The sequence below is a fragment of the Macrotis lagotis genome, chromosome 7 (assembly GCF_037893015.1).
Source record: "Macrotis lagotis isolate mMagLag1 chromosome 7, bilby.v1.9.chrom.fasta, whole genome shotgun sequence".
NCBI lineage: Eukaryota > Metazoa > Chordata > Mammalia > Peramelemorphia > Peramelidae > Macrotis > Macrotis lagotis.
The window spans coordinates 211,515,843-211,531,792 of NC_133664.1; the positions used below are offsets into that span (position 1 = coordinate 211,515,843).

At 35.1% G+C, this 15,950-nt stretch overlaps 1 protein-coding gene across 6 annotated transcripts in view; it reads right to left on the reverse strand.

Annotated features, from left to right (window-relative positions):
• The window catches only part of PPHLN1 (periphilin 1), a 199,037-nt gene that overhangs the window by 109,887 nt on the left and 73,200 nt on the right, over positions 1 to 15,950 (reverse strand). For all 6 annotated transcript variants that reach the window (XR_012470211.1, XM_074194718.1, XM_074194717.1 and 3 more), the window contains one exon: positions 14,508 to 14,569. Coding sequence is in view for 5 of the 6 variants with exons in the window: in XM_074194718.1 (XP_074050819.1) it covers positions 14,508 to 14,569 (62 nt within the window). In the remaining variant the exon portion in view is untranslated. The remainder of the gene's footprint in view (positions 1 to 14,507; positions 14,570 to 15,950) is intronic.

A 15,950-nucleotide genomic window follows, 5' to 3' on the forward strand; every position in this document is an offset into this window, starting at 1 on the left:
AGGAACTAGAATATCAAAATGAACTTATTTTAATAAAAGGAATTGAACAAGCCATAAATGAATTTCCTAAATAAAAAAAAAAGCATCAAGAACAGTTGGAATTACAAGAAAATTTTGCCAAACATTTAAAGACCAAATGGTCAAGGGATATGTAAAGGCAATTTACAGATGAGGAAGTCAAAGCAATCCATAATCATATGAAAAATTGCTCTAAATCACTACTTATTAGAGAAATAAAAATTAAAGTATCTCTGAGGTACTACTTCACACCTCTCAGACTGGCCAATATGACCAGAAAGTACAATGATCAATGTTGAAAGGGATGTCAGGAATCTGGGACACTAATACAGTGTTAGTGGAACTGTGAACTCATCCAGCCTTTCTGGAGAGCAATTTGGAATTACGCTCAAAGGACAATAAAATTGTGCATACCCTTTGATCCAGCAATGCCACTACTGGGTCTATTCCCTAAAGAGATCATGAAAAAGGTTAAAACTATTGCTTGTACAAAAATATTCATAGAAGCCCTGTTTGTGGTGGCAAAGAATTGGAAATTGAGTGAATGTCCATCCATTGGGTAATGGATGAACAAACTGTGGTCTATGTATGTTATGGAACACTACTGTTCTATTAGAAACCAGGAGGGGTGGGAATTCAGGGAAGCCTGGGAGGATCTGTATGAACTGATGCTGAGCGAGATGAGCAGAACCAGAAGAACATTGTACACCATAACAGCTACACAGGGATGATGATCAACCTTAATGGACTTTCTTGTTTCATCAGTGCAACAATCAGGCACAACTTTGGATTATCAGCAATGGAGAATGACATCTGTATTCAGAGAAAGAATTGTGGGGTTTGAACGAAAACCAAAGACTATTCATTACCTTTAACATTTTGAAAAAATCTTTTATCTTATAATATAATTTTGCTATCTCTTATGCTTTATTTTTTCCCCTTAAGGATATGATTTCTCTCTCATCACATTCAACCTACATCAATGTAAGAAAAATTGTGAAATTCAAAATAAATAAAATATATAAGAAAAAGTAAAGACTAGATAATTCCAAAATTAAATAAATTATTTGGAATAATAGGCAAAGGAAAAACCCTACCAAACTGTGTGTGTGTATGTATGTACACACACACACACACACACACACACACACACACACACACATACACACACACACCCCAGAGCAACAAGGACAAAAACAAAGAAAATTATAGACAAATCTCCCTAATGAATATTGCTACAAAAAATTTAAATAAAATTTTAACAAAGAGAATACAAGTTATTACTAGGATAATAATGATCAGGTAGGATGTATACCACATATGTAGGGACAGTTCAATATTAGGAAAGCAAACAATTGAATATTATCAATAACAAAATTAACAGAAATCAAATAATTCTCTCACCAGGTGCTGAAAAAGTCCCTGGCAAAATATAGCCACTATTCCTATTTTAAAAAACAAACTAGAAAGCATGGTTTTCCTTAAAATGATAAGCAGTTTTGGGGCAGCTAGGTGGCAGAGTGGATAGAGTGCCAGCCCTGTAGTCAGGAGTACCTGAGTTCAAATCTGGCCTCAGACACTTAATAATTACCTAGCTGTGTGGCCTTGGGCAAGCTACTTAACCCCACTGTCTTGAGAAAAAAAAAGATAAGCAGTTTCTCTCTAAAACCATCATTAAACATTATATGCAGGGGGCCGCTAGGTGGAGCAGTGGATAAAGCACCGGCCCTGGAGTCAGGAGTACCTGGGTTCAAATCCAGTCTCAGACACTTAATAATTACCTAGCTATGTGGCCTTGGGCAAGCCACTTAACCCCATTGCCTAGCAAAAAAAAAAAAAACCCCTAAAAAAAATTACATGCAATTAGGATAAACTATATTCAAATAAGATCAGGGATGAAACAAGGATGTCCATTATCATTTGTATTATTCAATAATGTATTAAAAATGTTTGGTTTGGGAATAAGCAAAAAACTACAAATGAATTAGAATAAGAATTAAGGAACAGGAATTAGAATAAGGATTAAGTAAACAAAATTTTCACTCTTTGCAAGATGATATGATGTTATACTTGGGATAAGAACTATTTGACAAAAACTGCTGGGAAAACTGGAAAATAGTATGACAAAAACTAGTCATAGACTCACATCTCACATTCTATGCCAAAATAAGGTCTAAGTGGTTATAATATCATAGATCAATTAAGAGCATAATCTGTCCAATCTAGAGAGAGGAGAGAAGTTTATGAACAAAAAAGAGAAAACATTATAAATTGCAAAATGGATGAATGCAACTATATTTAAATTAAAATGCTTTTGCACAAATAAAAAACCCACTGCAGTCAAAATTAAAAGGAATATGTAAAGTTGGGAAACAATTCTCATAGCTAATGTTTCTGATAAAGTACAAATTTCTAAAATATATATAGAACTGAATCAAATTTATAAGATTACAAAGTCATCTTCCAATTGATAAATGGTCAAAGGATATGAGCGGGCAGTTATCAGATAAAGAAATTAAAGCTATCTATAGTCATATGAAAAAATGTTTCAAATCATTATTGATTAGAGAAATGAAATTTAACTTTTTTTTTTGGTTTTTGCAAGGCAATGGGGTTAAGTGATTTGTCCAAGGTCACACAGCTAGGTAATTATTAAGTCCACCTAGCTGCCCTAAGAAATGCAATTCAAAATATCTCTGAGTTATCACCACATACATATCAGACTGGTTAAGGTGACAAAAAAGGAAAATGATCAATACTGGAGAGAGCATATGGAAAAATTGGGACACTGTTGGTGGAGTTGTGAACTGCTATAACTTTTCTGGAGAGAAATTTGGAACTATACACAAAAGGGACTAAAATTGCATGCTCTTTGATCCAGCCTATACCCAAAGAAATCATAAAAAATGGAAAAAGACTCACATGTACAAAAATACTTATAGCAGTTGTTTTTATAGCAGCAAAGAATTGGAAATTGAGGAGACACCCATCAGCTGGAGAATGGTTGGCTAAATAAGTTATGCAGTATTACTTACTGTTCTGTAAGAAATTATGAGTGGACTAGGTCTATAGCCCGAAGAGATTATAGGGGAAAAAAGGGTAACAATATCACTTGTACAAAAATATTCTTAGCATCCCTGTTTGTGGTGGCAAAGAATTAGAAATTCAGTCACTGTCCATCAATAAATAAACTGTGGTATAATGTATGTGATGGAACACCACTGTTCTATTAGAAACCAGGAGGGATGGGAACTCAGGGAAGCCTGGAAGGATTGGCATGAACTTATGCTGAATGAGATGAGCAGAACCAGAAGAACACTGTACACCCTAACAGCAACATGGGGGTGACGATCAATCTTAATGGCCTTGCCCATTCCATCAGTGCAACAATCAGGCACAATTTTAGGATATCTGAGATGGAGAATACCATCTGTATCCAAAAATTCTGAAGTCTGAACAAAGATCAAAGTCTATTACATTTAATTTTTTAAAAACCATTATAATTAATTTTGCTATCTCTTATACTTAATTTTTTTTCTTAAGGATATGATTTCTCAGCATATTCAACTTGGATCAATGTATACCATGAAAACAATGTAAAAACTAACAGACTACCTTTTTTGGGTGGGGGGGAGATGGGGGGGATTGCAAAATTCAAAATAAATAAATTAAAAAAAAATCCATGAGTGGCCAAACTTTAGCTACACATAGAAAAACTGGAATGAACTGATGTTTAGTGAAATGAACAGAACCAAGAAAATATTGTGCCCATTAACAGCAACATTTTAAGATGATCAACTATAAAGGATGCAGTTCTTCTCAGTGGTTCAGTGTCTAAGGTCAATCCTGAGAGACCTATGTGAAAATAATTATAAAATGGTTTTTATACTGCCAAGACAGTCGCAGATATAATCACAAGAAACAATGATCCTAATAATTCAAAGACTGAATTCAGGAAACACCTGTTCCCAAGAAATGTCAACCATGAAAATTTTATTCAAAACCTAAGATTATGTTGGGGTTCTATCTTTTTTTGTGGTTTTCAGGTTACAGCCACACCCCTGCCCAAGAATGTCAAAACCCTCTTCTCAGGGGAATTACAGGTTGCCATCTATATTCCTTACTTTGAAGTTAAAACTGCTACTTGATTCCCGACTCCCCAGACATCTATGGTACAAAGGGAGATTTAAAAACATTTATGTGAATTTTCCAGATACCATACCCTTAATATCCCAAAATGTGCAAGGGATAAGTGTATAGTCATATGAAAAAATACTGCAAATCATCATTTATTAGAGAAATGAAAATTAAAACATCTCACACCTATCAGATTACCTAAAATGGTAGAAGGGGAAAATGATTAATGTTGGAGGGGATGTGGAAAAGTTGGGACACTAATATACTGTTTTTGGAACTGTGAAGTGATTCAGTCATTTTAGAGAGCAATCTTACATTGCTCCCAAAGAGTCATAAAACTATGCATACTCCTGGATCTAGCAATACCACTAAAAGGTCTATTTTCGAAGGTGATTAGCATAAAAGGAAAATAACTTTTTATGTTCTAAAATATTTATGGCTAATATGACAGAAAAATGAAAATGATAAAGGTTGAAGAACATGTGGGAAAATTGGGACACTAATTGGTGGAGTTGTGAACTAATCCAGTCATTCTAGAGAGCAACTGGAACTATGTCAAATGAAAGTATGCATATCCTTTCATCCAGCAATATTGCTATTCTATATTCCAAAGACATCACAAAAGAGAAAAGGATCCTTAATTGCAAAAATACAAATAGCAGGGGCAGCTAGGTGGTGCAGTAAATACAGCACCAGCCCTGGAGTAAGGGGGACCTGAGCTCAAATCTGACCTCAGACACATAACAATTACCTAGCCGTGTGACCTTCAACAAGTCATTTAACACCAAACTTTAAAAAAACTAATAGCGGTTCTTTCTGTGGTGGCAAAGAATTTGAAATTCAGGCAATGCTGATCAATTAAGATCAATTAATGTATTATAAGAAATGATGGGGAGTCAATTTTCAGAAAAACTAGAAAAATTTACATGAATTTATGCTGAGTGAAGTGAACAGGACTAAAACAACATGGTACACCATAACAGCAATATGGTGTGATGACCAGATGTATTCACATCTCTTATCAGAAATACAATGATTCAAGACAATTCCAAAAAATTCATGGTAGATAATGCTATCCACTTACAGAGAAAGGACTAAGGAGTCTGAAAGTAGATAAAAGCATACAATTTCCCCCTTTTTATGGTGGGCTTTATTTCGATTTCTTCTGTTTCATCTTACACTTATGGCTAATGTGAAAACAAGCATAAGATGACTATAGGTTAAAATCTATATTAGAGGGACTTCCAACCAAGATGGTGGAGAGAAGACAGGCACAGTTCTAAAGTCTCCTGATCTCTTCCCCATCTATCACATGAAACAAACCTCTTTAAAGAAATCCGATCCACAAAACCCAGAAAGAAAAGCCAGGAGAAAGAACATCTACCTCAGGATTTGTCTCCTGCAGCAGCTTTGGCTGAATTCAGGCCTGTGAGTCTGAGCTCAGAGGGAGGATCAGCCCCAGACCTGCAGGATCAGGGGTGGGGCTGGACGAAAGGGGCTTGAGTCCGTGGGGAAGCAGAGGCACTGGTGTTCATGCTGTCACCCTGGAGCTCGGGGAGCAGGCTGGAGGGAGAGTTCTGGTGCAGGATTGCTGCAGACACCATCCCTAGGATCTAAGAAACTCTGAGTGCAGGCCTCCATTGCACAGAGACCACTTCCCAAACAAATGCAAACTACTTCTGCCTCAGGCCCTGGTGTGTGAGCAGAAGAACCAGCCCAGCTGAGGAATGACCTCAGGCCAGGGTAAAGCCCACCATTGACTGAAGGCAAAAGAATTCAATAGCTCCAACCCCGCCCTTCAAACAAAGAGAGAAGGCCTCTCAACCAAGTTCACAGACACCCCAGAGAGGGCAACCAGCACCTCCTACGGGCCAGCCAGACAAACTGCACTCAGTAAAGCCTTTAGCAATCCCAAGTCGAAGGTGAACCACCCCCCCCAACTCAAGGTCTTAACACAATGAAGAAGAGTCAGCGAAAAGGTGGATACATAGAAAAACTCCTGGAAAGGAAAGACGCCAACTCAGAGAGACCTGGAACCTCTGAGGAGAATACAACCTGGTCTCCAGCACAGAAAGACTTCCTTGAGGAAATAAGGAAGGAGCTTAAAAATTTGGGAGAGAAAATTAATACCTTGCAACAAGAAAACAACACCTTAGAAAGTACAATTGGAGATACACAAAAGGATAATAAACCTCTTAGATCATCAATTGGACAATTACAAAATGAGAATAATTCTCTCAGATCCTCAAATGAGCAAATGCAAAAAGAAATTAATTCTCTCAAAACCTCAACTGGTCAAATGGAAAGCTCTTTCAAAAGTAGAATTGACCAATTGGAAAAGGAGTTGCAAAAGGTTAAAGAAGAAAACTCCTCCCCCCAAAAAGAATGGAGTCTACAGAAACTAATGACTCCATGAGACAGCAAGAATCAGTTAAACAAAATCAAAAAATAGAAAAAATAGAAGTAAATGTAAAATACCTCATCAACAAAACCACTGACCTCGAGAATAGATCGAGGGGCAACCAGAAAATTACAGGACTTCCTGAAAACATTGAAGAGGAAAAAAAGCCTGGACTTAATAGTACAGGATCTACTGATGGAAAACTGCCCTGATATCATGGAATCGAGGGCAAAGTAGTTATTAAAAGAGTACATCGATCCCCACCAGGAAAAGATCCTAAAATGAAAACACCAAGGAATGTTGTGGCAAAACTGCAGAACTATCAGATATAAGAGAAAATCCTGCAAGCAGCCAGAAAGAAACAATTTAAATATCAAGGAGCCAAAGTAAGGATCAAGCAGGAACTGGCTGAATCAACTTTAAGGGATCGAAGGGCCTGGAACAAGATATTTCGAAGAGCACAGGAGCTTGGAATGCAGCCAAGAAGCTACTTTCCTGCAAAGCTGAGCCTTCTCAGGACCTGGCTGAATCAACTTTAAGGGATCGAAGGGCCTGGAAACGAGATATTTCGAAGAGCACGAGAGCTTAGAATGCGGCCAAGAATCTACTTACCTGCAAAGCTGAGCCTTCTCTTCCAGGGAAAAAGATGGACATTAAACGAAATGGAAGAATTCCAAAAATTTCTGATGAAAAGACCAGAGATGATATAAAATTTGGGCATCAAACAAGAGGTTCAAGAGACACATGAAAAGGTAAAAGGGGGGGGCAGTAAAAGGAAAAAAAATGCAATCCAGTAAGTTGAAACTGGCTATATCCCAGCATGGGGGGTGGGGGGGGGGGGAGATTTTCATAAACTTTGAGAAATGTAACTCTAACAGAGAGAATACACCTAGCCAGAAATGATGGACATTCATGAATTATCCAAGAGACTAAAATCTAATGGGATGTAACTGGCTTTAACCCCAATTGGGAGAAAGACTCTAATAACTATCAGGAATTTTGACTCTATTTGATAGAATATATAGAACTAGAAGGGACAGACACTCAGAATTTTCTATGACTTACATAGAATGATTTAAAAAAAGAAAACACGATCTCCCTAAAAAGGGGGACAGGAACGAGATGGGAGGAGGGAGGGAGGGGATTGAATGGGGTAAATCTCATAACACAAAGAACCTGTGGTAACAGTGGGGAAGAAGGGAGCAGAGGAGAAACACCTGAATCTTCTTCTCATCAGACTTGGCTTAAAGTCGACCTACACATACTCAGTTAACTTATAAAGCATCTAAACTTTCAAGTATTAAAAGGGGAAAAGGGAAGGGGGGACAGAGAAAGGGAAGGGGAGTAGGGGAAATAACAAAAGGAAGGAAAGGGAAAAGGGAAAAGGGAAAAAGGGAAAGGGGAAAGAAAGGGGAGGGTGTGATATATAGGAGGGCAAATACACTGAAGGGGGTGGTTTTCAAAAACAAAATACTGGGGACTATGGATAAAAGGAGGGGAAGAGGGGAAAATACAAACAGAGGGAAGATAGCACAGAGGGCAATAAAGAATTAGTAATCGTAACCTTGAATGTGAATGGGATGAACTATCCCGTAAAACGTAAGCAAATGGCAGAGTGGATTAAAAACCAGAATCCTACAATGTGCTGCTTACAAGAAACTCATTTGAAGCAGAGAGATACATATAGAGTAAAGGTAAAAGGTTGGAGCAAAATATATTTTGCTTCAGCTGAAGCAAAAAAAGCAGGGGTAGCAATCCTTATCTCAAACAAAGCAGCAGCAAAAATAGATAGTGTTAAAAGAGGTAAGAAAGGAAACTTTATCCTCCTAAAAGGGACCATAGACAATAAAGTCATTTCAATATTGAATATATATGCACCCAGTGGGAAAGCACCCAAATTCTTAGAGGAGAAACTGAAAGAACTACAGTAAGACATAGACAGCAAAACTCTACTAGTGGGAGACCTCAAACTCCCGCTATCAGATCTAGATAATTCAAATCATAAAACAAAAAAGAAAGAAATTAGAGAGGTAAATAGATTGTTAGAAAAATTAGACATGGTAGACTTATGCAGGAAACTGAATAGGGATAGAAAGGAATATACCTTTTTCTCTGCAGTGCATGGAACTTACACAAAAACTGACCATGTACTAGGACATAAAAACCTAATGATCAACTGCAGAGAGGCAGAAACAGTGAATACATCTTTCTCAGATCAAAACACAATAAAACTCATATGTAATGCTGGGCCAATGAGATATACACCCAGAAGAAATTGCAAACTGAATAACCTCATTTTAAAAAATGAGTGGACCAAAAAAACAAATTATAGAAAGAATTAACCATTTTATCCTAGATAGATAATTATAATAATGAAACAACATACCAAAACCTATGGGATTCATTCAAAGTGACTCTCAGGGGATATATTATAGCTCTAAATGCTTACATGAATAAATTGGAGAAAGAGGAAATCAATGAACTAAACATGCAACTAAAAAAATTAGAGAAAGAACAAATCAAAAATCCCCAATTAAATACTAAATTAGAAATTCTAAAAATCAAAGGAGAAATTAATAAAAGCAAAAGCAAAAAACCTATTGAATAAATGAAACCAAAAGTTGGTATTATGAAAAAAAACAATAAAATTGATAAACCTCTGATCAATTTGATTAAAAAAAGAAAGAAGAAAACCAAATTGCTAGTATCATAAATGAAAAAGGTGAACTCACCACCAATGAGGAGGAAATTATTTTGCCCAACTCTATGCCAATAAATTTGACAATATAAATGAAACGGATGAATATTTAAAAAAATATAAGTTGCCCAGGTTAAATGAAGAAGAGATTAAATACCTAAACAAGCCTATCTCAGAAAAAGAAATTCAACAAGCCATTACTGAACTCCCTAAAAAAAAATCTCCAGGGCCTGATGGATTCACAAGTGAATTCTACCAAACATTTAAGGAACAACTGGTTCCAATCCCATATAAACTCTTTGGAAAAATAGGGAAAGATGGAACTCTGCCTAACTCTTTCTATGAAACCAATATGGTACTGTTACCTAAACCAGGAGGAGAAACAGAGAAAGAAAATTATAGACCTATTTCCCTGGTGAATATAGATGCAAAAATCCTAAATACAATCTTAGCAAAACGACCACAACAAGTCATCACTAGAATAATATATTAAGATCAAGTAGGATTTATTCCAGGAATGCAGGGTTGGTTCAATATTATGAAAACTGTTAGTATACTACAAACCTATCAGAAATCATATGATCATATCAATAGATGCTGAAAAAGCTTTTAACAAAATACAGCATGCATTCCTATTAAAAACACTAGAGAATGTAGGAATAAATGGACTGTTCCTTAGAATAATTAGCAGTATCTATCTGAAACCATCAATAAGCATTATATTCAATGGGAAGAGGCTAGAGGCATTCCCAATAAGATCAGGGGTGAAACAAGGGTGCCCATTATCACCACTACTATTCAATATTGTATTAGAAATGCTAGCGTCAGCAATTAGAGAAGAAAAAGAAATTAAAGGAATTAAAGGAATTAGAATTGGGAAGGAAGAGACAAAACTCCCACTCTTTGCAGATGACATGATGGTCTACCTAGAGAATCCCAAGAAATCATCTAAAAAACTACTGGAAACAATTAGCAATTTTAGCAAAGTTGCAGGTTATAAAATAAACCCTCATCAATCCTCAACTTTTCTATATATGTCTAGCAAGAAACAGCAGGAAGAGCTAGAAAGAGAAATCCCATTCAAATTAACCTCAGACAATATAAAATATTTGGGAGTCTATTTGCCAAGACAGACTCAGAATCTTTTTGAAAACAATTATAAAACACTTCTCACACAAATTAAATCAGATTTAAATAACTGGGCAAATATCAACTGTTCATGGATAGGTAGAGCGAATATAATAAAAATGACAATTCTACCAAAACTAAACTATCTGTTTAGTGCCCAATCCAATCAAAATTCCAAAAAATTACTTTAACGAGTTAGACAAAATTGTAAGTAAATTCATATGGAGAAATAAAAAGTCAAGAATTGCCAGGAGCTTAATGAAAAAAAGTACAAAAGAGGGTGGCTTAGCCCTACCAATCTAAAATTATATTATAAAGCATCAGTCATCAAAACTGTTTGGTATTGGCTAAGAAATAGAGTGGTGGGGGCGGAGCCAAGATGGCAACAAGAAGGGATCAGATCTTAGGAACCCTCTGATAAAAGGACTCTAAAATTTTCGAGAGACAGAACCCACAAAAGGGACCCAGTGAGGTAGTTCTCCTATTCAAGATAACCTGGAAAAGAGTAAAAAGGCTCTGCGTCCCCGGGTCGGAGGGGCGGCCCGCCAGAGCCAAAGAACTTCAGCCTCCCGGAGGCAGCACCATCCAATTAATGTGCTTGTCATGGCATTACCTCCCTGATGTTGTGGTCTTCTTCAAAAATGAAGGACAAAACATTATTATTAATAAATCTGTGTCAAATAGTGATCTTCTAAGGGAGACAGTTTAGAACTTAAAAATGTAACAACAAAATTAAGTTTAAAAACATAAATGTTCAATAAACTCAAAAACCAAACATGTAAAGTAAGTAATAATTATTGAAAAGAGCTGGTAAAGAAACTGGAAAGAAGTCTAGTTACAATTAGGTTTACACAATCTCTCACAATATATACAATATAGGTTGTATCATACTATTTATGTAGGGACATACAGACTAACATATACTCCCAATGAATGACTGAGGTACAAAAGGTCACACATCATGAACAAATCAGAAGAACAAGGAAGAAAACATCTTTCATGATTATAGAGGAGAAGAATTACTGACTAGGTAAAAGTTGAAAATGATTGTGCAAGATAAAATTGTAAGCATTAAAAATATAACTAAAAAAGGAAGAATTTAATAAGCAGTATAGGTATCTTAGATACAATTCAGTTTCAAAAATATTTCTAAAATATTTCTAAAATTTCTCATTTTAATAAGTAACAGAGATACCCTTTTTATGAAATTATTTATATATAGGCTGGAGGCTATGCAAAAAATTAATATGTATTCTAAAGTATATTTACCAGTTTACTTAGCAATTAAATGAAGATGTTGTTTTAGCAAAATATGCCAAGATCATACAGATAGAAAATTAGATATAATTTTCAAAAACTGCCATCTTTCCTTGATATGTATGTGAATGGGTGTAGGCTATAAAATAATAAGTCTCCCAAGACAAACAAAAGTACTACAATACTAATAGGCTGCCAGTGAGGAAAGACTTCATGTTTTATGCAATATGTACTTAGTTACAATTTCATCATTTTCTTAAATTTTAAAATATAGAATCACTAAAAGTAAGTAATAGTGAAATATTAACTTTTATAATCAACTCCAAATTTGAAAGCATAAAAATAAATAACACTGAAAGACAAAGGAGCTAACTTATGAAATTTATCTGACCACTTGGTAATACTATCAACTCATATTTTAAATAATAAAAACTCTAATGTAAAGATATGAGATTAGGTTTATTGATTAAGTTCTTCATAAGGGAATATGATCATTTAGAGTTTCAAGAAAAACAAGAAAACATTTACCTTAATTACACCTTAATTTGTCTATTTATCACTCATACAAAATTAGAAGCAATTCCAATACATACTTAGTTTGTACTCACTACTACCTACCAAGTAAAATTTAAATTCTTGCGTGACATTCAAGGTTCTCTTTCATCCTGCTGCATTCATCCATGCAGATCTATTTCATATTAATCCCTTTAATGTACCCTATTATCAAAATAAATCAAATAAATGGATTTGACTTTCATTCTCCGAGACCTCCAACAATTTCTGCCTTTTTCAGTTCTTTCTTCACACTTTCCTACGTTTTAAATATTATGTTCTTTCCTTTACTGGCTGAATTCCTATCCATCCAAAGACCAAATCTAATGCTACTTTCTTTATTAAGCCTCTAACCTTTAAACCTCTTAAATATTTTTTTTTCAGTTAACTCTTTTTGTGTCTTGTACCCACTACAGACAAGATCTAGTTAGCCTGTATAGGTCTGTTTTGTATATATTTGTTACATGATGTCTCCCCTATCAGACTTAAAGCTACCTGGAGTCAGGGACTGTCTTTTGATTCTCTTTTATATCATCAATATAAGCTAAATAGGTGCTTTCAGGCATTTTTCAGTCATTACTGATTCTTTGTGACTCCTTTAGGGATTTATTGGCAAAGATATTGGAGTGGTTTGTCATTTCCTTCTCCAGCTCATTTTACAGATGAGGAAACTGAGGCAAGCAGGGTTAAATGACTTGCTCAGCATCAATCAGTTAGTAAGTAAGTGACTGAGATTAAATTTCAACTCAGGAATATGAGTCTTCCTGACTCCAGGTCTAGATGCTTCCAGTAGGTGCTCAATAAATATTTACTGATGTAATAAATAATTACTATCTAAAGGTAAAAAAAAATTATATTAATTACAGAGGCAAAGATCATTGGTTTTAGAGTTAGAGGACACAGATTTAAATTCTTTCTTTTTGTTGTTAATTATGTGACCTTAAGCATGTTATTTAATATCTTAGGGCTTTATTTTATTCATTTGTAGAAAGGGGGAATGTACTGGATAACCTTTGATACCCCAGGTAACTGGCTTAATAATGCTTTATAAACAGGAAGCATGCTAAAGAAATGAATGTTACTACAAATTAAGAAAACTTTACTTATGTTTATTAAATCTGGAAAGAAAAATGCTCCTTTTCCTTAAAAAAAAGAAAATAAACATTTTCTTAGATTTCATCAAGAAAACACATATAATACATACACATCTATATATCTCTGTGTACATACCTTCATGCATATATACACATGTAAATCATGATATGAACACAGACTGGACCTGTGTTTTCACTGGTGTAGAAACTCCTCAGTAAATTCCCTAACAATGTGGAGTCAATATATTCTTTGAAATTCAGTCTTGGAGAGTTACCTAGAGCATTAATTTAAAGTAACATGTCCAGAATCACATAGCTGGCATATATCATTAAAATTGCTTTGGTTAATCAAAGGTAAAATATGACTGAGCAAACTAAGACTGACTAGAACTCTATTGGATAACCTAAGCAAAATTGAAATCCTGTACTAAATGTGAAGTCAAAGAGTCAAGTAATAGGAAAAGATGAAATCTAATGTCCCTTTTAGCTCTAAATCTATGAATTTCACTAACTAAAACTAAAATTAACAAAGAAGAAAACAAAATTTTTGTGAATTTTGTGAATGTTTATGTGTATTAAATACATCAGAGGTAGTAAACCCTGATCTTTCTGGCCAAAGAATTGGATATCTGTTTACTATACATCTTATCAAATGATCAATAAATCAAATGAACGCTATATACCAAGCACTATGTCTATCATAAACACACCACACCCACAAACTCTCCCTTTAAGTAAAATTTTCAAGGATAGAGAATAACTGTGTTTTCTGGATAACTAAAGGTTTTGGTACACTGATGGCATTGGAGGATTCTGAGGTATGTGTTACTACTTGATCCAATGGTCATAGAGAATATACTCATCAAAGTATAAAAATATGAAAAATTTTGACTATGGTCTAAATAGTTTGTTGGATTTTTGCTTCATTCCATAAATCAAGAGAGGATGATTGAAGCTTCTTATACTGTTGTAATTACTCAAATACCTTATATGTTGGAAAACATTCATGAATGTACTGCATAGTACTACTGTGACAAATATAAAAACATGGCTGTAAAAGAAATATAATAAAATTCTGTTGCATGAAAAAATATCACCACCTCAATAAAAATTTTAGACATCTGAAATTTAAATGCAGATGCTGATCATCAAAAATGGAATCTGATAAAACACACCTAAGAGGTAAGGAAGAAGTTATATTAATAGAAATTATTTTTATTACCTATAGTCAGGCTGTCTACTTATGGGATGATCATCCCTTGTCCATCGATAACTGGGCTCATCCTGTAATATAAAAAGATACTAATTACACATTTGGATACTTAAATATACTACATTTAAAATTATTTTGATTATTGGTAGACTATACTAAGAAACTACAACTATGACTGCAACTCTTTAGATAAACTTAGCATATTTGAAAATCTGTATTCTTTTGATAAACACTGAGGCTTTTACTCCTAACACAGATATAATAGGAAATTGACTTTCCTGGGGTCCCTCTGAAGGGTTGTGGGATGTGCTTCTATGGTTAGAAGGTTCACCAGTCCTTTCACATGATTATCATTAATATCAATTAATCAGGCAAAGTTATTTAGGAGTATCTACTAAATTGGTATAGTAAGAAATACTGATATTGAATCATCCTTCTCCCCTGAAAAGTTTTTGACATATTTTCCTAACAGAACAGAATATTAGAGAAAGTGAACTCAAACTCAGAGAACATACACAACAAAAGGATAATAACTATTTGTTAAGACTTTCTTTCCTTCCTTTTATATAGAACACATTCATTTCCTTTTAGATGTGGGGCAGCTTTCTTGCTGAGCATGAAATGTGACTTGAAAATACCGCTGTTAACTGGAGTAATATTGGGAAAGATGCCCTCTGAATCCTCAAAACTTACAAGGTCTCCCTCTGACAAAGGGAATGGATAGGAAAGAAAATGAGTCTAAGACATTTTCCTTGCTACTAAATAAATTCTTTTTCAAAAATCTGTTCAATCTTACATGCAATGAACTACCATGAAAATGAAATCTATGTATTTTCCTGAATCCAATCCAAGGGCATAATGATTTAAAGGAAAATCCAAGTGGCAATTTTGTTTCCCAATTCCACTGAAAGACATTTGCCTTCTAATTTATTCAAAGATGCAGAATGGCATTATGGAGTTTGTCTTGATATCAGGAAAACATGATTTCAAGTCCTACTTCTAAGACATAATGGCTACTTGACCAAAGCTAAGTCATTTTCAACTAAGTAGAAAAGAAGGGGTCAATTTAGCATGAAAGAAGAAGATTCCTCACACAGAACAGGTCCGTAACCAAGGCTCTGCAGACTGGCAAAGTTGGCCACAGGTATAATGGGTCAGCTGTGAGGCTTCTGTTAGCCTTGGCTATCAGGTGTCAGGCCAGGTTTAGAGATCTCTGTTAGAGCAGAAATGACTAATCCCAGAGACATTGATGCAGTAAGCAAGTAGGCAGGCCTGAAGGCCCTGCGCCAGCATCAGGCAAGCACCAGCCCTGGAAGTCCAACAGAAGCAGGCAAGTGACTAGGCCCAGAAACACTGGTGAAACAGATCAGCAGGCAGCCCCCTCAGTCACTAATATAAGAAGCTTTGAAAAGTAGCAACTACACACCAGGATCAGAACTCAACTTTAAAAGT